Source organism: Manis pentadactyla, chromosome 15 (genome assembly GCF_030020395.1).
Source record: "Manis pentadactyla isolate mManPen7 chromosome 15, mManPen7.hap1, whole genome shotgun sequence".
NCBI lineage: Eukaryota > Metazoa > Chordata > Mammalia > Pholidota > Manidae > Manis > Manis pentadactyla.
This window is the reverse complement of record NC_080033.1, coordinates 16,021,338-16,041,350: the sequence shown is the minus strand read 5'-3', so window position 1 is coordinate 16,041,350 and position 20,013 is coordinate 16,021,338. Positions and strand designations below refer to the sequence as shown.

The 20,013-nt window shown below is 37.7% G+C and overlaps 2 protein-coding genes across 8 annotated transcripts in view; one reads left to right on the top strand and one right to left on the bottom strand.

The window, feature by feature from the left end:
- The window catches only part of ZNF382 (zinc finger protein 382), a 28,899-nt gene extending 19,889 nt beyond the window's left edge, over positions 1 to 9,010 (bottom strand). Inside the window, exons 1-4 of one of the 6 annotated variants that reach the window (XM_036885746.2) lie at positions 8,968 to 9,010; positions 6,673 to 6,745; positions 4,305 to 4,431; positions 3,937 to 4,032 (exon numbers count right to left, since the gene is read on the bottom strand). In XM_036885746.2, coding sequence (XP_036741641.1) covers positions 3,937 to 4,032; positions 4,305 to 4,431; positions 6,673 to 6,681 — 232 coding nt within the window. In that variant the 5' untranslated portion in view covers positions 6,682 to 6,745; positions 8,968 to 9,010. The other 5 variants (XM_036885747.2, XM_036885744.2, XM_036885743.2 and 2 more) reach the window with 5 other exon arrangements.
- A 38-nt stretch (positions 9,011 to 9,048) lies between these two features.
- ZNF529 (zinc finger protein 529) overlaps positions 9,049 to 20,013 on the top strand; it is an 82,598-nt gene continuing 71,633 nt past the window's right edge. Inside the window, exon 1 of one of the 2 annotated variants that reach the window (XM_036885769.2) lies at positions 9,049 to 9,205. In XM_036885769.2, coding sequence (XP_036741664.2) covers positions 9,186 to 9,205 — 20 coding nt within the window. In that variant the 5' untranslated portion in view covers positions 9,049 to 9,185. The remainder of the gene's footprint in view (positions 9,206 to 20,013) is intronic. The other variant, XM_036885772.2, reaches the window with a different exon arrangement.

The following is a 20,013-nucleotide window of genomic DNA, read 5'->3' as shown; positions in this document are numbered from 1 at the left end:
ATACCAAAAGCAGACAAACATAACACACAAAAAAAGAATTACAGATCAATATCCCTGGTGAACATAGATGCAAAAATACTCAAAAAAATATTAACATATCGAATTAAAAAATACATCAAAAAGATCATCCATCAAGATCAAGTAGGATTTATTCCAGGGATGCAAGGATGGTACAATATTCAAAGTCCATCAACATAATCCACCACATCCACAAAAAGGACAAAAACCACATGATCATCTCCATAGATGCTGAAAAAGCATTTGACAAAATTCAACATCCATTCATGATAAAAACTCTCAACAAAATGGGTATAGAGGGCAAGTACCTCAACATAATAAAGGCCATATATGACAAACCCACAGCCAACATCATACTTAACAGTGAGAAGCTGAAAGCTTTTCCTTTAAGGTCGGAACAAGACAAGGATGCCCACTCTCCCCGCTTATATTCAACATAGTTCTGGAGGTCCTAGACACAGGAATCAGACAATGCAAAGAGATTAAATGCATCCAGATTGGTAAGGAGGAAGTTAAACTGTCACTGTTTGCAGATGACATGATGTTGTACATAGAAAACCCTAAAGAATCTACCCCAAAGCTACTAGAACTAATAACTGAATTCAGAAACCTGCTGCATTTCTATATACTAATGATGAACTAACAGAAAGAGAATTAGGAAAACAATTTCATTCACAATTGCATCAAAAAGAATAAAATACCTAGGATTAAACCTAAACAAGGATCTATACCCTGAAAATGACAAGACACTCATGAAAGAAATTAAAGAAGATACCAATAAATGGAAATGCATCCCATGCTCATGGATAGAAAGAATTAATATCATCAAAATGACCATCCTGCCTAAAGTAATCTACAGATTCAATACAATCCCTATCAAAATATGAACGGCATTCTTCAACGAACTAAAGCAAATAGTTCTAAAATTCATATGGAACCACAAAAGAGCCTGAATAGCCAAAGCAGTCCTGAGAAGGAAGAATAAAGGTGGGGGAATTATGCTCCCTGACTTCAAGCTCTACTACAAAGCTACAGTGATCAAGACAATTTGGTACTGGCACAAAAACAGACCCATAGACCAATGGAACAGACTAGAGAGTCCAGATATAAACCCAAGCATATATGGTCAATTAATATATGATAAAGGAGCCATGCATATACAGTGGATAAATGACAGCCTCTTCAACAACTGGTGTTGGCAAAACTGGACAGCTACATGCTAGAGAATGAAACTGGATTACTGTCTAGCCCCATACACAAAAGTAAATTCAAAATGGATCAAAGACCTGAATGTAAGTCATGAAACCATAAAACTCTTAGAAGACAACATAGGCAAAAATCTCTTGAATATAAACGTGAGCAACTTTTTTCTTCATGCATCTCCTCGGGGAGGGAAACGAAAGCAAAAATGAACAAATGGGACTACATCAAGCTAAAAAGCTTCTGTACAGCAAAGGATGCCATCAGTATAACAAGATGGTATCCTACAGTAGGGAGAATATATTTGTAAATGACATATCTGACAAGGGCTTAACATCCAAAATATATAAAGAATTCACAAGCCTCAATACCCAAAAACAAATAACCCGATTAAAAAATGGGTAGAGGATATGAAGAGACAGTTCTAAGAAGAAATTCAGATGGCCAACAGACACATGAAAAGATGCTCCACATCACTAATCATCAGGGAAATGCAAATTAAAACCACAATGAGATATTGTTAGGATGGCCACCATCAAAAAGACTAGGAACAACAAATGCTGGTGAGAATGCAGAGAAAGGGGAATCCTCCTACACTGCTGGTGGGACTGTAAACTAGTTCAACCATTGTGGAAAGCAATATGGAGGTTCCTCAAAAAGCTAAAAATAGTAATACAATTTGACCCAGGAATTCCACTCCTAGGAATTTACCCAAAGAAAACAAGTTCTTGGATTCAAAAAGACATATGCACCCCTATGTTTATCATAACACTATTTACAATAGCCAAGATATGGAAGCAACCTAAGTGTCCATCAGTAGATGAGTGGATAAAGAAGACGTAGTATATATACACAATGGAATATTATTCAGCCATAAGAAAAAAAATAAATCCTACCATTTGCCACAACATGGATGGAGCTAGAGGGTATTATGCTCAGAGAAATAAGCCAGGTGGAGAAAAACAAGCACCAAATGATTTCCCTCATTTGTGGAGTGTAACAACAAAACAAAACTGAAGGTACAAAACAGCAGCAGACTCACAGACTCCAAGAAGGGACTAGAAGTTACCAAAAGGGAGGGGTGGTAGAGTGTGGGTGGGGAGGGAGGGAGAAGGGGATTGACGGGTATTATGATTAGTACACATGGTGTGGGGGGATCATGGGGAAGACAGTGTAGCACAGAGAAGAGAAGTAGTGACTCTGTGGCATCTTATTACACTGATGGATAGTGACTGCAGTGGGGTATGGAGGGGACTTGATAATATGGGTGAATGTAGTAACCACAATGTTTTTCATGTGAAACCTTCATAAGAGTGTATATCAATGATACCTTAATAAATAAAAAGAATGCTCACAGTAGATTTATACATAAGATCCCAAACTGGAACATTTCAAATGTCTATCAACAGGAGATGCAAAAACAAATTGGTATATTCATATAATGGATACTATTTTGCAATTGAAGCAAACTACTTATTTATGCAAAAACATGTATAAATCTCTCACATATTAAGGTGACTTAAGGAAGCAGACATGAAAAAGGTCTAGGGTAGAGAAACCTAATCTATGCAGGTAGAAATCTGCAGGTAGAAATAATGATATTGACAAGTTTGTCCTAGTGGAAGGGACTGTCTTGGAAGAGGCCTAATGGGACTGAATGGGTCAATGGAAGGGTCCTTTATGTTGGCTGAGGTATAAGATACACGGGTTTATACTTCTGTCAGAACTCAAAGAACTTCATACTTAAAATTTCTATTTACATTATATCTACAAAGCATGGAGTGAATTCTTGGTAAGGTTATAGCAGTCAATATTGCTATAAACATATGGCAAACACGGAAAGGGCTTACATTTGGAGTGTTATTCAAAACTAAACTTTAGGTTTTAGAGCATGGTAGTCAGTCATGTATAGGCATTTCAAAGATCACCGGCGTTTAAGTATCTCTGTAATAAGATGGCTACTATAAAAAAAATCAGAAAATAACAGATGTTGGTGAGTATGTGGAGAAACTGTAACCCTTGTACACTGTCGATGGAAATGTAAAATGATAAGCTACTATGGAAAATAGTATGGCCGTTCCTCAAAACAGAATTACTATACCATCCAGCAGTTCGATTTCTTGGTACATATTAAAAGGAACTGAAAGCAAAGACTCAAATAGATATTTGTACACTCATATTCACAGCAGAATTATTCACAGTGACCAAAAGGTGGAAGTAACCAAGTATTTATTGATGGATGAATGGATAAGCAAAATGTAGCATATATGCAGTGGAATATTATTCAAAGGAAGGAAATTCTTATATCTACTGTAACATGGGTGAACCTTAAGGACATTACGTTATGTGAAATAAGCCCGTCACAAAGAGGACAATACCATATAATTCTATTTATATGAGGTACCTATGAGTAGTCAAATTCATAAAGACAGAAAGTAGAATGATAGTTGCCAGGGGTAATGGGGAGAGGGTCATAGGAAATTATTGTTTAATGGGTACAGAGTTTCACTTCTGCAAGATGAAAAGGGTTCTGGAAATGGATGGTACATTTACACAGTGATGTAAATGTACTTAATGTCAGTGCATTATATGCTTAAAAATGGTGAAGATGGTACATTTTATGTTATGTATATTTACCAAATTAAAATAATAAATCCCTAAAAATAGTCAAAGGTGTAAACAACCTGAGTCTACTGGACTTGATCTGTATAGACTTACCTAGGTATTTCTTACTTGGAAATATTCTCTCTGTTGTCCATAGTTCTTCTCCTTGTTCCAACTTGCGGATCATCTCAGGCTTAGTCATATGAAACCCTGATAACAAAGAATGAGACTTGGTCTAAGCTGCCTGGGCATCAAGACTCTTGAAGCAAGAGAAAAACACAGGTCAAGGTGCTACAGGAAGTACCCATTAATATCTTACCAAAATTAGTATCTTGCACTAGGCAAATGAGAACATAATCATACTTTATACTAACAAAAAGGGATTTATCAGCTCTGATCTCTGAAATTCAAAGTTCCATAGGTTTCAGAAATTTCTGAAAGGAGAGAGATGACCTTGAAAGATTCAAGCAATTTGTCCTTACCAACAGAGATGAGGTGGCAGTAGTTTTCCAACATGACATCCCTGTAAAGGGCCTTCTGGGCCGGTTCCAGTTGCTGCCACTCCTCCTGGGTGAAGTCCACAGTCACATCCTTGAATGACACTGATCCCTGTAAGGGCATACTCTAGTTCATCCTAAAGTGATTGGAACTAGTAAGAACTAGATATTGGAGACTATGTTCAGTGGCCAGACTAGTTTTCTTATTTTGTAGAAAATTTTCACTGAAAATACATTCATCTGTATTTACTTATTATCTTATGTCAAAAATATATGAGATCATACTGTTTTCCCTGAATGCAGTTGGTTGGTGGACCAAATTAACAAAACCCTGACCTTCCTCATAAGAAGTTACAGGTAACTTCTTATGAGATATACAAGTAAACAAATACACTCAATAGATATTACAGATACAATGACAGAAATAATGTACAAAGGAAAGTGATATAAATTGAAAAAATTTTATTTTGTATTCCATAACTTCATTGAGGACATAAAAATTTTGTACTCACAATGATTTGTTTTGTAGAAATACAGGGCATCGGCTCTTAAAATACATGGGGAGAGGGAACCAGTTAGTAAATTCAGGAAGTAGGAAAAAGCACAGTATGTTAGGAAAAAGTCTTTAAGCTTTAAGAACAAAAAGGTATATGGAGGTAGGCAAAAGGTATGTTTATGGAATAATACTGGATCTTTTTCCTACAGGGTAGTGCTATTAAATATGTACTTAGCACACTCCCAACATATTTGTATTAATTTATAAAGCATTAGTCGGTATTAATGGCAGTCCACATTGTTAATGATTACTCCTCTTGAATTGTAAACTGTTAGTATTTTCCTCCCTTTCAATATATTGTCTTGTGCATTTCACGGTAATGCATACTCTATTTTCAGTCTGCTGCTTTATGGAGTATAAAGAACATCAAGAAATGTTAAGTCAGCACATGTATTATGTGATAAAATTTGTACTTAGAGGAAATACTCTTGAAGACTAGAGAAGGCTTGAGCTGTGGTAGGCGGGGAAGACAATTAAGTAACCACTGTTAGAGATGCCTCCTACATTAAGGTGGTATTAGTGATCTAGATGGGGACAACTGGTGCTACATAAGTTGCAAAAGAATTTATCATAAATTGGTTTGTAGATTGGCAAAAAGGCCTAGCTCTAGGATTATCTGCATATCTGGGTGGGTGCTGGGACTAGAACTGGAAATGGAAAAAATAAGATGGACCAAATGAGGTAATAAGGTAAACCTTGGAAATGAACTTGAAGTGTCTATGGAACATATAGATAGTGACAGCTGTTGCAGGTTGTATATATGGTTCTGACACTCTGGATGGAGGTCTTGGATGGAGAGAGGAATTTGAGAGTCACTAGAATCTGATCAGTATAACCTTTAGAGTGAATCTACTGTACATAGAGAAAAAGATGGTGAGAAGAACCAATTAGCATGGGGGAAACCCAGTATTTGAAAGATAGGTAATGAAGTAGAATTTTCTGAAAGACAGATATGAAAACAGGATAAAGTACCACCTTTGATTCAAGAGTAGACTATTTCAAGAGTGGACTAACATATGAATTTCCTTCTCCTGCACCCACATATAAAAAAGTAGAAGAAATTAAAAAGATCAGACTAAATCTGTAACAGTGTTGAAATACTAGAAAGGTTTTCATGGTAGAACAGGTTTGTAGGAAATGCTGGCAGATACAGACAAAATACACAGGAAGATCAGAGAGGAGAAATGCAAAATGTCAGCTTTCTGTATAAGCTTGCAAGCAAATCTGTATCCTGAAAACCTCAAAAATGGGACATCTTACCACAAACTAAATAATGTGAGTTACTAGTTCTACCTCTCATCATACCATTGCAAAACCTACATTGGTGGAGATGATTTAAGGCTTGTCCATGTCTGCTCCTCAACTCCTCAAAACTTAGATCTCAAATCAGTGTCTAGACAAGATAGATTCATTCAAGTAATATGATCCCATTTAAAATTAAGACAATACATTTCTATTCTATCAGTACTTTTGTGAGAAGGCTGAGAAAGGAGATGATGATGATAGACCTAATCAATATGCAAATATTGGCTACATCTATGAAGTGCACTTGGGGAAGGCTTAAATTTATCTTGGAGTAAGATAAGCAGGGAACAAGACTGCGATTAGGGTGAGGCAACCAGGGTGCAAAATTTAGGACACAAAGCTCTGAGAGCACTCTTAAAGTTTGCACCTACATCATTTGCTTGCCCTATTGAAGACCAGTTTCATGGAATATCCAGGAAACTTAAGGACAGGGAAACAAATGTTCACGTAACCTGAAAAGGTATTTCATAAAGAGAGGAAACATCATCTCACCTGAGGCATGGCTTTGAGATTTGCAAAAAATGAACCTTCTCTTTTGAGCTCCTCTTTGGAAAAGGGAAGAGTCCTGAGAAGGCAGAGATGGGAGGATACAAATAGCCATGTGAAACCATATTTATTTTGATCCCTCAGAATAAGTCTGCATTTAAATGTACATCAATTTTCACTGTTTCAGCACCTGCCCGTTCTTTGTGCCCCACACAAATCCAGGATGGAGGTTAATGGGAAATCAGACAAACCTTGCTCTCTCATCAATACCACCAGAAACCTAGTCTCTTGGTGAGGTAGAATGGATTCTGGGGAATCTGTTGTAGCTTGGAGAGAAGGAAGATTTTGCTTTTCTCTCTGCAGCTTTACTGTCCATCTCCCATGGAATACAGGTTTACCATATATTTCCAAATTGTCCTTCATAGACTTTCCACTGTCACCAGCAGTGCATGAGAATACCTCCCCATATGCTGGTGAATGCAGTTGACATAACTTTTTTTTTTTTTTGGACGATAACTTTTTAATGTCTGTTTATTTATTATATCATAATATCTGTTTAATCTGTTATATTTTGTAGTTCTAATTTACATGTCTTATTACATGTGAGAATAAGCTCCTTTTCTATAATGGCATCTTCTTATAGTGTGTCTATTTTCCTCATGTTGTAATTTCCTAATTGGTTGCCATTATCTTTTTTTAATTTAGTAAATTAACTCTTTAAGTTGCAAATAACTTTTCTTACTTGCTTATATGACTAGTAAAGTGTTTTGCCTTGTGAAATTTTTTCCCTGTATGTTTTGTTGTTTAGCAGTACTATGCATTATATAACACATATTTTGTGAACTGATGTGAAATGCCATCTGTATCACATATTACATATCCATATATACTTGAGAATGTCTGGACTTTCTATTTAATTTCTCTACATAATATCTTTATTGATTCACCTGTATCACACTATTTAATAAGCATAGTTTATTATTGAAAATTAACTTATTTATTTACTGATAGCTAATTTAACTATTAACTATTGAATAACATATTTTCATAGTACAGATATGGAAATAGAAATTATCTTTCCCCTCTGTAGACTTCCAGAGAGTATAATATTTTGCTAAATGAAGTCTAAAGTACTGACTTCTACAGTGAATACTTTAATTAGCAAAATAATATTTAATTATTAAAATGAGACAGGCCTTGTGATTAAAGTATACCAAATACTGTTTTATTATCTTGGATGCCTGAAGAAGCTATTGACTCTGCTACAGATTTCTTCCAGAACAGGAAACCTCACTCATATGTCAGTGTTGAAAGTGATAGCTATGGGTAAAAATTGTTTTTTTCCTGCATACTACTGCTCATGGAACACTGGTCATTTCAACACATTGGTTTTAGTTCCTATAGCGTTTCCCTGTGATAAATCTTACGATCTGGGAATTATGAAATGTTACCTCTTTCTTTCCAATATTTATACCTCTATTTTGTTTGTTAATTGCTGCTGAGTCACAATTTTGGAGGCAAGTTTAGTGACCACTATTTAGATAAATCTTACATACCCAACTAGATAGTGATCATACAGAGTTGCTCAATCACAAAACCATTACAAATAATAGCAGTAGGTTACAAACGCATGAAGTTACATTCAATCGAACTTCAGAAAACCACCAGCCCATCGCACCCGTATATCCACAACCTGAGACAGCACAGTACATAATTAAGTCCAGGCAAAGTAACAGAATCACATCACAAATCACTTTCGATTCTCCATAGTCACCTACAGTCTCAAACACGACTCATACCTAATCTAAAAACAAACACGTACAGAGGAAATCTCACGCAGCAACACGACTCCGTCCACCTTTCACGCACAATCGGCCGCAACATCTCTGAATCGCACGCACTCAAACAGCAGGCTGGGCACAGGAGGCCGCCTCCATACGGTGCACACGTACGCGCGCGCGCACACACACAGCGCCCGCTGCTAGACGCCCCTGCGATGGAGCTTCCTCGGTGTCAAAACAGACAAAATCTCCCCTCGCGGAGCTCGCTCCAGGTCACGCCCGATTATCACCCTCTGTGTCACGCCCACGGACCGCGCCCGAGGCCCCGCTCGCACGGACCTAAGTGTCTGGTTACCGCGGGCTCGGTTCCGCTCCTTCCTCAGAATGGCCAGGCCCAGCGTGGGTTCCCAGTTTCCTCCCTGGCCTCCTCACCGGGTCCCGCTCCCTAGTCTGCCCTCCCAAGCCCGAGCTTCGGGCTCCCGCCCGCTCCTCCGAAGCTCCTAGGACCCGCCAACCTCACCCACGGCCAAGGCTCAGTCGTCTGCGCCTGCGCACTCCGCGTGGGCTGGAGCTCCCAGGAGTCTACGGGGCGACCCGCTAGCAGCGGCGCGGCCCCGACACCCGGCGCGCGGGTGTGCTTGTGTCGGAGTCGGCGCTTTTCTGGCATACATTACGTTTCTCGCAGACCCAGAGGAACCTAACTACGACCTCTCTTCGTTTTCCGCCAGCCTTGCGATCATGGTTTTGCGTGCGGTGAGGTGAGGTGACCCAGGTCTGGGTGCGGGAAGGAGCTCACTGCTGGGTGCCCAGAGGTTCCCGGGCGTAGGTGGGGCAGATGGAGGCCGGAGCCTCAGCCCTGTGTGAGCCACCTGCTGAGGATAGTGAGTGTGCGTGCGATTGTGTAGACTGCGTCAGTGTGGGATGTGATTAGAGAGTGTGTGTCACCGGGCCAGGGTCTGTGCGAAGGGGCCAGGGTGTGTGCGCGGTTGGCACGCCCTAACTGGCCTCGATTAGTCTCCTGAAACTGGGAGTGGGGCGGGGCCCTTTTATGACCTCAGTCAGCTGTGACTGTGAGGTGTGTTATACTGCGACCAACTGACCCTGTGACAGGGCTATTGTGACCTAGTGGAGACTGATCAAAATTGGCCTAGTGTAGGATGGTAGAGCTTAATTTTTGCATGTCTGGAGCTGAGGAATCTGTGGACCAGATCCCTGTGTGAATCAATCTGTGCCTGTCAGATTCTGATGCCCTAGTTAACCGCAGAGGCCTTTTGCCTCTGTTGCCCTCATCAGTGCACCTTTATCCATTGTCCAGCCTAGTGCTAAATACACAGTAGGTATGCAGTACATTAAGTGTACCCTACTCTGGAGCCAATTGTAAGTTGCATAGTTTCTTGAAATTCGTTATATTGGGTTTTCTTTTACTGCCTCTGTCATTTTACCTTATACTGCAAAAAAAATACTAGTTACACAAATATGGCTGTCAAAGGGAAGTTGAATATTTGAGACCTAGAATGAAGGTTCCAACTGAAGAAGCATAGCCCCGTGTTTATTTTGGCAAATGTAGAGCTGGAATTGTCCCCAAGGCAGGGTCCAAGGAGGACATGATACTGAGGCTCCAAAAATAGGATTCCTTTCTCCTGAGATTCTCTTGGAAGTTCTGTGGCAGCAAGACGCCTACTACAAATCCACAGCATTTTCATAGGCTCTGTTGACAGGAAATAGCTGTGAACATAGAAACAGATTCCAATATCAGGCTTCAGTGAACCTAACTTTTCCTTGTGATACAGGGAAGGGTCATCAGTATCTGGTTTTTTCCTCATACTTCCATCTGGGTATGTTTAATATGGATGATGGAGACTTGCTAATGATGAAGAATGTCCTCTTATATAGCCTGTCTGGGCTCCAAAAAAGGCCTTGAGGTATGTCATGAGTCCCTTTTCTTTCCAAGTTTTGCTGTATTCCAAAAGAAGAACCATGAGAGGGGCAAAAAAGACAAGCTGGAGGTTATTTTGAGTTTTTTCCTTATGAAATGCATTTTTGTGTTTCAGGATATAGAATAACTTAATAAGAAGATATCAGACATGTCTTGCCAAATAGTGACTTACCCATTTACTTGGTTTCTAGGACTTCTCCTCCCGTTTAATGATGGAACCATGAGGATACATCTCTTTCTTTCCCAGTTCCTCATCAAATGCCCTTCCTACAATTAATTTTCATAAAACCACTTTGAAACACCTCCACGTTATGCTCTTTTTGTATAGGCATTTTCTTTTTTTTTTTTAAAGTTCTTTTTATAGGTATCCTTGTTATACACTCTTATAAAGGTTTCACATGAAAAACACTGTGGTTGCTACAGTCACCCATATTATCAAGTCCTCCACACACCCCCAATTGCAGTCACTGTCCATCATCATAGTAAGATGCCACAGAGTCACTACTTGTCTTCTCTGTGCTACCCTGTCTTCCTTGTGACTCCACACACACACCATGTGTGCCAATCATAATGCCCCTCAATCCCCTTCTCCCTCCCTCCCACTCACCCTCTCCCACCCCTCCCCTTTGGTAACTGCTAGTTCCTGCTAGAGTCTGTGAGTCTGCTACCGTTTTGTTCCTTCAGTTTTTCTTCACAGTTATACTACACAAATGAGGGAAATCATTTGGAACTTGTCTTTCTCCGCCTGGCTTATTTCACTGAGCATAATACCCTCTAACTCCATCCATGTTGTTGCAAATGGTAGGATTTGTTTTCTTCTTATGGCTGAATAATATTCCATTGTGTAATGTACCACATTTTCTTTATCCATTCATCTACTAATGGACACTTAGGTTGCTACCATATCTTGGCTACTGTAAATAGTACTGTGAAACATAGGGGTGCATATGTCTTTTTGAATCTGGGATCTTGTTTTCTTTGGGTAAATTCCTAAGAGTGAACTTCCTGGGTCAAATGGTATTTCTATTTTGTTTTTTGAGGAATCTCCATATTGCTTTCTGCAATGGTTGAACTAGTTTACATTCCCACCAGCAGTGTAGAAGGATTCCCCTTTGTCTGCATTCTCACCAGCATTTGTTGTTGCTTGCCTTCTGGATGTTGGCCATCCTAACAGGTGTGAGGTGATATCTCATTGTGATTTTAATTTGCATTTCCCTGATGATTAGTGATATGGAGCATCTTTTCTTGTGTCTATTGGCCATCTGAATTTCTTCTTTGGAGAAGTGTCTGCTCATATCCTCCACCTATATTTTAATCAGGTTATTTGTTTTTTAGATGTTGAGGTGTGTGAGTTCTTTATATATTTTGTGTGTTAACCATTTGTTGGATATGTCATATATTCTCCCATACTGTAGGATGTCTTTTTGACTACTGATGGTGTCCTTTGCTGTACAGAAGCTTTTTAATTTGATACAGTCCCATTTGTTCATTTTTGCTTTTGTTTCCCTTGCACAATGAGATGTGTTCAAGAAAAAGGTGCCTATGATTCAAGAGATTTTTGCCTATGTTTTCTTGTAAGAGTTTTATAGTTCCATAACTTACATTCAGGTCTTTGATCCATTTCAAGTTTACTTTTGTGTATGGAGTTAGACAGTAATCCAGTTTCATTCTCTTGCATGTAGCTGTCCAGTTTTGCCAACACCAGTTTTTGAAGAGGCTGTCATTTCTCCATTGTATATGCATGGCTCCTTTATTGCATGTTAATTGACCATATATGCTTGGGTTTATATCTGGGCTCTCTAATCTGTTCCATTGATCTATGGGTCTGTTTTTGTGCCAGTACCAAATTGTCTTGATTACTGTGGCTTTGTAGTAGAGCTTGAAGTTGGGAAGCATAATCCCCCCCAGCTTTACTCTTCCTTCTCAGGATTGCTTTGGCTATTCAGGGTCTATTGTGGTTCCATATGAATTCTAGTGAATGCCATTGGTATTTTGATAGGGATAGCATTGAATCTGTAGATTGCTTTAGGCAGTATGGCCATTTTGACAATATTAACTCTTCCTATCCATGAGCATGGGATGTATTTCCATTTATTGGTGACTTTTTAAATTTCTCTCATGAGTGTCTTGTAGTTTTCAGGGTATAGGTCTTTAACTTCCTTGGTTAGGTTTAATCCAAGGTGTTTTATTCTTCTTGATGCAACTGTAAATGAAATTGTTTTCCTGATTTCTTTTTCTGCTAGTTCATCATTAGTATATAGGAAGGCAACAGATTTCTTTGTGTTGATTTTGTATCCTGCAACACTGCTGAATTCAGTTATTCTAGTAGTTTTAGGGTGGATCCTTTAGGGTTTTTTATGTACAATATTATGTCATCTGCAAACAGTGACAGTTTTAACTTCTTCTTTACCAATCTGGATGTCTTTTATTTCTTTGAGTTGTCTGATTGCTTTGGCTAGGACCTCCAGTAGTATGTTGAATAAAAGTGGGGATAGTAGGCATCTTTGTCTTGTTCCCCATCTTAAAGGAAAAGCTTTCAGCTTCTTGCTGTTAAGTATGATGTTGGCTGTGGGTTTGTCATATATATATGGCCTTTATTATGTTGAGGTAGTTACCCTCTATACCCATTTTGTTGAGAGTTTTTATCATGAATGGATGTTGAATTTTGTCGAATGCTTTTTCAGCATCTGTGGAGATGATCATGTGGTTTTTGTCCTCCTTTTTGTTGATGTGGTGGATGATATTCATGGATTTTCTAATATTGTACCATCCTTGCATCCCTGGAATAAATCCTACTTGATCATGATGGATGATCTTTTAGATATATTTTTGAATTCGGTTTGCTAATATTTTGTTGAGTATTTTTGCATGTATGTTCATCAGGGATATTGGTCTGTAATTTTCTTTTTTTGTGTTGTGTTTGTCTGGCTTGGTATTAGAGTGAAGCTGTCCTCATAGAATGAGTTTAGAAGTATTCCCTCCTCTTCCACTTTTTGGAAAACTTTAAGGAGGATAGGTATTAGGTCTTCACTAAATGTTTGATAAAATTCAGGAGTGACGCCATCTGGTCCAAGGAATTTTGTTCTTAGGTAGTTTTTTTATTACCAATTCAATTTCATTTCTGTTCAGATTTTCTGTTTCTTTCTGGAAGGTTGTATTTTTCTAGGAAGTTGTCCATTTCTTCTAGGTTATCCAGTTTGTTAGCATATAATTTTTCATAGTATTCTCTCATAATTCTTTGTATTTCTGTAGTGTCTGTAGTAATTTTTCCTTTTTCATTTCTGATTCTGTTTATGTGTGTAGGTTCTCTTTTTTTCTTGGTAAGTCTAGCTAGGGGTTTATTAATTTTGTTAATTTTCTCAAAGAACCAGCTCCTGCTTTCATTGATTCTTTCTGTTACTTTATTCTTCTCGATTTTATTTATTTCTGCTCTAATCTTTATTATGTCCCTCCTTCTGCTGACTTTTGGCCTCAGGTTTTCTTCTTTTTCTAGTTTCATTAATTTTGAGTTCAGACTGTTCATATGGGATTGTTCTTTCTGAGGTAAGCCTGTATTGGAATATACTTCCCTCTTAGCATTGCCTTCACTGTGTCCCACAGATTTTTGCGGTGTTGAGTTATTGTTGTCATTTGTCTCCATATATTGCTTGATCTCGATTTATTTGGTCATTGATCCATTAATTGTTTAGGAGCATGTTGTTAAGCCTCCATGTGTTTATGGGCTTTTTTGTTTTCTTTGCATAATTTATTTCTAGTTTCATACCTTTGTTGTCTGAGAAGCTACTTGGTACAATTTCAATCTTTTTAAATTTACTGAGGCTGTTTTTGTGGCCTAGTATATGATCTGTTCTTGAAAATGTTCCATGTGCACTGCATTGCTTTCTATTTCCCCCTTTAATTCTGTTGGTATTTGTTTCACATATGTAGGTGCTCCAAGTTGGGTGCATAGATATTTATAATGGCTATATCCTCTTGTTGGACTGATCCCCTTGTCATCATGTAATGTCTTTCTTTGTCTCTTGTTACTTTCTTTGTTTTGAAGTCTACTTTGTCTCATATAAGTACAGCAACTTCTGCTTTTTCTCCCTATTATTTGCATGATATTTCTCTTTCCATCCCTTCACTTTTAGTCTGTGTATGTCTTTGGGTGCGAAGTGATTTTTTTGTAGGCAGCATATAGACAGGTCTTGGTTTTTTAGCCATTCAGTAACTCTATGTCTTTTGACTGGTGTACTCAGTCCATTTATATTTAGGGTCATTATCAATAGATGTTTACTTATTGCCATTGCAGACTTTAGATTCATAGTTATCAAAAGTTAAAGGATAGCTTCTTTACTATCTAACAGTCTAATTTAACTCAGTATGCTCTTACAAACACAATCTAAAGGTTCTTTTTTGTTTTTTTCCTCCCTTTTCTTCCTCCTTCATTCTTTGTATACTAGGTATTATATTTTGTACTCTTTGTCTATCTCTTGACTGACTTTGTGGGTAATTGTTTTAATTTTGCATTTGCTTAGTAATTAATTAGTCTACATTCTTTACTGTGGTTTTATTTTCTTGGGTGACAGCTATTTAGCCTTAGGAACACTTACATCTATAGCAGTCCCTCCAAAGTACACTATAAATATAGTTAGTGGTAGGTTAATTCTCTCAACTTTTGCTTATCTGGAAACTGTGTAATGGCTCCTTCAGATTTAAGTGATAATCTTGCTTTGTAGAGTATTCTTGCTTTGAGGCCCTTCTGTTTCATTGCATTAAATATATCATGCCACTCCCTTCTGGCCTGTAAGGTTTCTGCTGAGAACTCTGATCATAGCCTGATTGATTTTCCTTTGTATGTGATCTTTTTTTTTTCTCTCTGGCTGCTTTTAATACTCTGTTTCTATCTTTGATCTTTGCCATTTTAATTATTATATGTCTTGGTGTGTTCTTCCTTAGGTCCCTTGTATTGGGAGATCTGCACCTCCATGGCCTGAGAGACTGTGTTCTTCCCCAACTTGGGGAAGTTTTCAGCAGTTACCTCCTCAAAGACACTTTCTATCCCTTTTTCTCTGTCTTGTTCTTCTGGTATTCCTATAATGCGAATATTGTTCCGTTTGGATTGGTTTGCACAGTTCTCTTATTATTCTTTCATTCTTAGAGATCCTTTTTTCTCTCTGTGCTTCAGTTACTTTGTATTCCTGTTCTCTAGTTTCTGTTTCATTTACCATCTCCTGTACTTCATCTAATCTGCTTTTAAATCCCTCCATTGTATGTTTCATTTTGGATAGTGTATTTTTCAGTTTCTATCTCTTTCTTGAATTCCTCCCTGAGGTCTTGAATATTTTTCTGTAGCTCCATGAGCATGTTTATGATATTTGTTTTGAAGATTGTTTAGGAAGATTGATGAGTTCAGTTTTACTTGGCCCTCTTTCTGGTGTTTGTGGAATTTTGGTTTGAACCAAGTTCCTTTGACGTTTCATATCTGTAGGTGTCATCCTGTAGTGCCCAGAAGTTCTACTCTCTGGACCTGCTCAGTCCCTGCAGCAATGTCGGGTGTTGCAGGGGAATGGTGCTGTTGCCTGTCGGGAAGAAAGAGGTCTTTCCTGCTTCCTGCTTGCAGTGCCTGTCTCCACTCTCAGCATCAGTGGGCTGAGCATGCAGGGAGAAGCCTCTGTGCTTTGCACTTGTATCTGCCATAGGTGGGGTTGCCCTTTGGCTGACCCGGTGCAATGGCAGGGGCTGCCAGTTTGTGAGCTCAGCAGACTGTGTATGACAGAGAGGGGCCTCAGAACTGTATAGCTACCATAGGGACTTCCCAACATCTAGAGGGCTGCTGAAGGGGCAAGGATTGCACAAAGGACACACTTTCATAATATCCTTGATTTTGCCTTTTGGCCCATAAAACTTAACAAGTTTACTATCTGATCCTTTACAAAAGTTTGCTGACCCCTAATCTAGAGTATCTGAATTAAAATCTTGATTTTGCCACTTAGTAATTGTGAGTTTGGGTAATATTTTCAGTATCTTTCTGTTGGAAAGTTTATTGTAGTGCAACAATCATACCAATTTCAAAGGGTTTTAAATAAGGATTACGAGAGTCAATATTAACAGAACACTAGAATAGTGGCTAAGAGTAAGTGCTTAAATTTAAAGTTTATTATTCCACATTCATAGATAAGGAGCAATGAAAATATGAAGTTAATTGTAATGGGAACTTGTAAATAAGAATATGAGTCATGTTCTCAAATGGCCTAGAACAGGAATCCTTTATCTTAAAGGATTTGCCTTGAAATTGTATAATAAATTATTATATATTTATTTTATTAATGCATATTTTTCCTGGGGAAAAAGTCTGTAATTTTATGAGACTATCAAAGGTGTACATGTCCCAATCAGGTTTTGAAACACTGATGAAGAAACAGTAACTTACACCTGAAAGTGAACTTTGAAGGAGTTTTTCCAAAAATAATATTTTATATTATGCAAATATTAAATTACATTACATCGAAGTGATCAACATATAGATAATTAAAAGAGATTCTAATATTGTATTTCTGGGATGAGGTGGTCTGCCTGTTGCAAGTTCTCTATGAATTCACCGAGGCAAGGGCATGACGTTGGGGGTAAAGTGACATGTACCACGTTTATTCTGTGGCAGTCACAGACAGCTTGGTACTCGCAGCTGGCTTGAATTCTCTCCCCAGGCCAGCAATAGGTTCTGCTCCCCAGTACAAACTTAATCCTCTAGGAGAACTGGAGTACCACGGCTTCCTCCCCACTCTCTCTGGCTACTCTTCCCCAACCCTGGCTCTGGGATGAACTCTTTGGGTGGGCTTCTGGTAACTGGCATATGTCCAACCAATTATGTACCAGAACTGAGGGGAGAAGAGAATGAATGTTTCCTCTCCACCCTTCCCGTGGGCTGGCACTCCCATGACTGATAAGCTGCTCTGTTGCAGGTAAACATCCCATAAATGTGCAAGCGGGCTCTTACTGTATACCCAGTGGGTGCTCTTAAGGCCAGGTGGGAATCCTAGTCAGAAAGTTCCATTTTCCCCACAAATATAAAAAATACAAATTGTAATGCTATGTAATATGTATGTTTATGAACAAAAGTACTCCAAGAAATTGCTAAATTATAAATCAGTTTGACTATTACAGGCATTTCTTAGCAATTTCACAAGGATTATATCCATATGATACAATAACAGGTCATTCAAAGGAGAAAGGTAACAATAAAGCCACATTTATTAAGCTTCTACTGTGGACCAAACACTGTTTAGTCTTAAAAGTGTCACTTACCCAAATTGTGCTCATTTAAAGGAGAATCTTAACAGGGAAGGAATGTGTCTCATGTTGATGAAATATGGTAAAAGAAGGCACAGATTTTGTAGGTTTATTTCTTTCGTCACATTAGTATTAGTGCTGTTACCTGTCATTTTGCCAGCCTGTTTGTTTAGTTTTCATATGTAGAAGCTAGCCCTCCATATAACTCTTAGAAAAATGCTTTAAATGGAAAAAGGTGTTGTTATGTATTCCTGATGATGGAATTAATGCAGTCTTGTTGAAAAAAATTAGTAATCTAAGTTGAATTTATAAAGTAGAAAGTTAAAAGTACTCATATTTTTTAGCATCCAGAAATAATCACCATTAACGTTTTAGTGTACGTTCTTCTAAATATTTCCTTGTGTGCATGTTTATATGATTTTTTTCAGAAAAATATTCACATGACTTAGTAAATAAAATGAGAAAAGACTTCTCAAACTCTAATTTTGAAAAAGGAATTTAATCCAATCACTGGTTTTGTTATAATTCCCTATGTGCAGTGTCACATGACAAAACAATTTAGTAAAAGTTTGATGTCCTTTATTCAATTCAAAGAAAAACAATCCATAGCTTGGGAGACTGCAATGCCTCACAAGCAGTGACACACTCTTCCAGAGGGATTTTGGACAAGAGAGAAATTCATAGAATGTTAGGAGAAGCAATGTGGAAATGGCCTAATTAGCTAGGAGGTCAGTGATTTCTTTATAAAGCTACCAGGTCCTGTGATATCTAGGGTAAGGTGAGCTAGCTAAAGGGGATTTTCAGGATTATGCTTGGTGTATGTTAGGTTTCCTGGACAGGTGTTTCTGTAAGTGCAGGCTGACTTAGGTTTAGATTTGTGATGTGGTCTGGGCTGCTGGGGGCGAGGGAGGACTCCATTTGTGGGTCCCAATAAAAGAATTAACTTTATCAGTAGGTGACTCTGAGTCCCAACTGATTTGATAAACCTTGGGAGTATTTTCACCTTTTGTAATTACACAGATTTATGCATAATTTATTTTGTATAACAAATTATACAATTTATGCATAATTCCAGCAGAACAAATTAACAAGTAAGACAACTCAGAACTATGTATTTCTTTTTCTTTTTGTTTTTACAGATTAGATCTGTAAAAAATCTTTTACAAGATGGATCTAATATCTCAAGACTAAGTGTCTTAGGAGACTCTATTATATAAGTCACGTTGACAAGGTTGGGTTCATAATTTCAGGTATTAGAATTAGATGTTAGTTATAAATGTGCACATATGCATAAAAGTTTGGGTTTGACAGGGAAGAAGATTGAGATTTTGTTCATATTTTCAATTTATTACCTAAGTGTGTCAGATTTTCTAAGCTAGTTTTGTAAGGCAGAATGGTATCTGTCTCTCTGTAGCTCCTGTGTTCTTTCTGAAAATCTTAGTGTGTAGTATTAGTGTGAATTACATTTGTAAGCTATGCTGTGTAATACATAAACATTATAAGGAAGAGCAGGCATAAGAAGCTCAAATTTCACTCTCAAAAATGGTAAGAACAGAAAAGAATTTACTTTTATAATAAGGGAATATGGACATGAAATAATCTCTTCATCATCAATAAAAAAATAGATAATTTTTTTTTCTCACTTATGACAACATCTCTTTGAGGTACTAGATACTACTGTTTTTCTCATTTTATTGGTAAGGAAATCTAGGTAATGCAGATAAAATACTAAGACACATAGTTACTTTCAGAGCTAAGATTGATATAGTGAAAATTTATCCACAGAACTTGTTTTCATTTATAAAAAACAAAAGACTTCACATAACCTCTAAATAACCTTTACTCTTCCTATCTTACTCAATAATTCATTACAAATGTCTTTCCTCACATTTAGTATGAATTAAGATAATCTGTTTTACTGTGATGATATCCTTGAGATATATTTTGTCTACTTTTTATGTCTATTTCCTGCCCTCAATATGTCAGAACTTATTCTAGTACTTGAGAGGACACTTGCCCTAAGTAGAGGTAAGTTGCTTATTACTAAGCAAAGAAGATCATGTGGGAGTAAATGTCAGGTAGCCTTTGACAAAGGCTCATAAAGAAATGAGATAACACGTGTTAGTACTTCCTATGGAAGAGACTCTGATGACAGCAAGTATTCTCAGGTTATGACTAAATTATACTGAAGACATAGGTGTTCAGTAGAGGTAAATACATTTTACTCAATAAGCTTTATGCCTTATAGTTTTTTAGTGAGGTTAGACGTAAAGTGAGACTAATAGAACAAGATTAAATCTGGGCTAGAAAGAATGAATTAGAAGCAGATTAAACCCATTTATCAGGAAGACATAAAAGAAT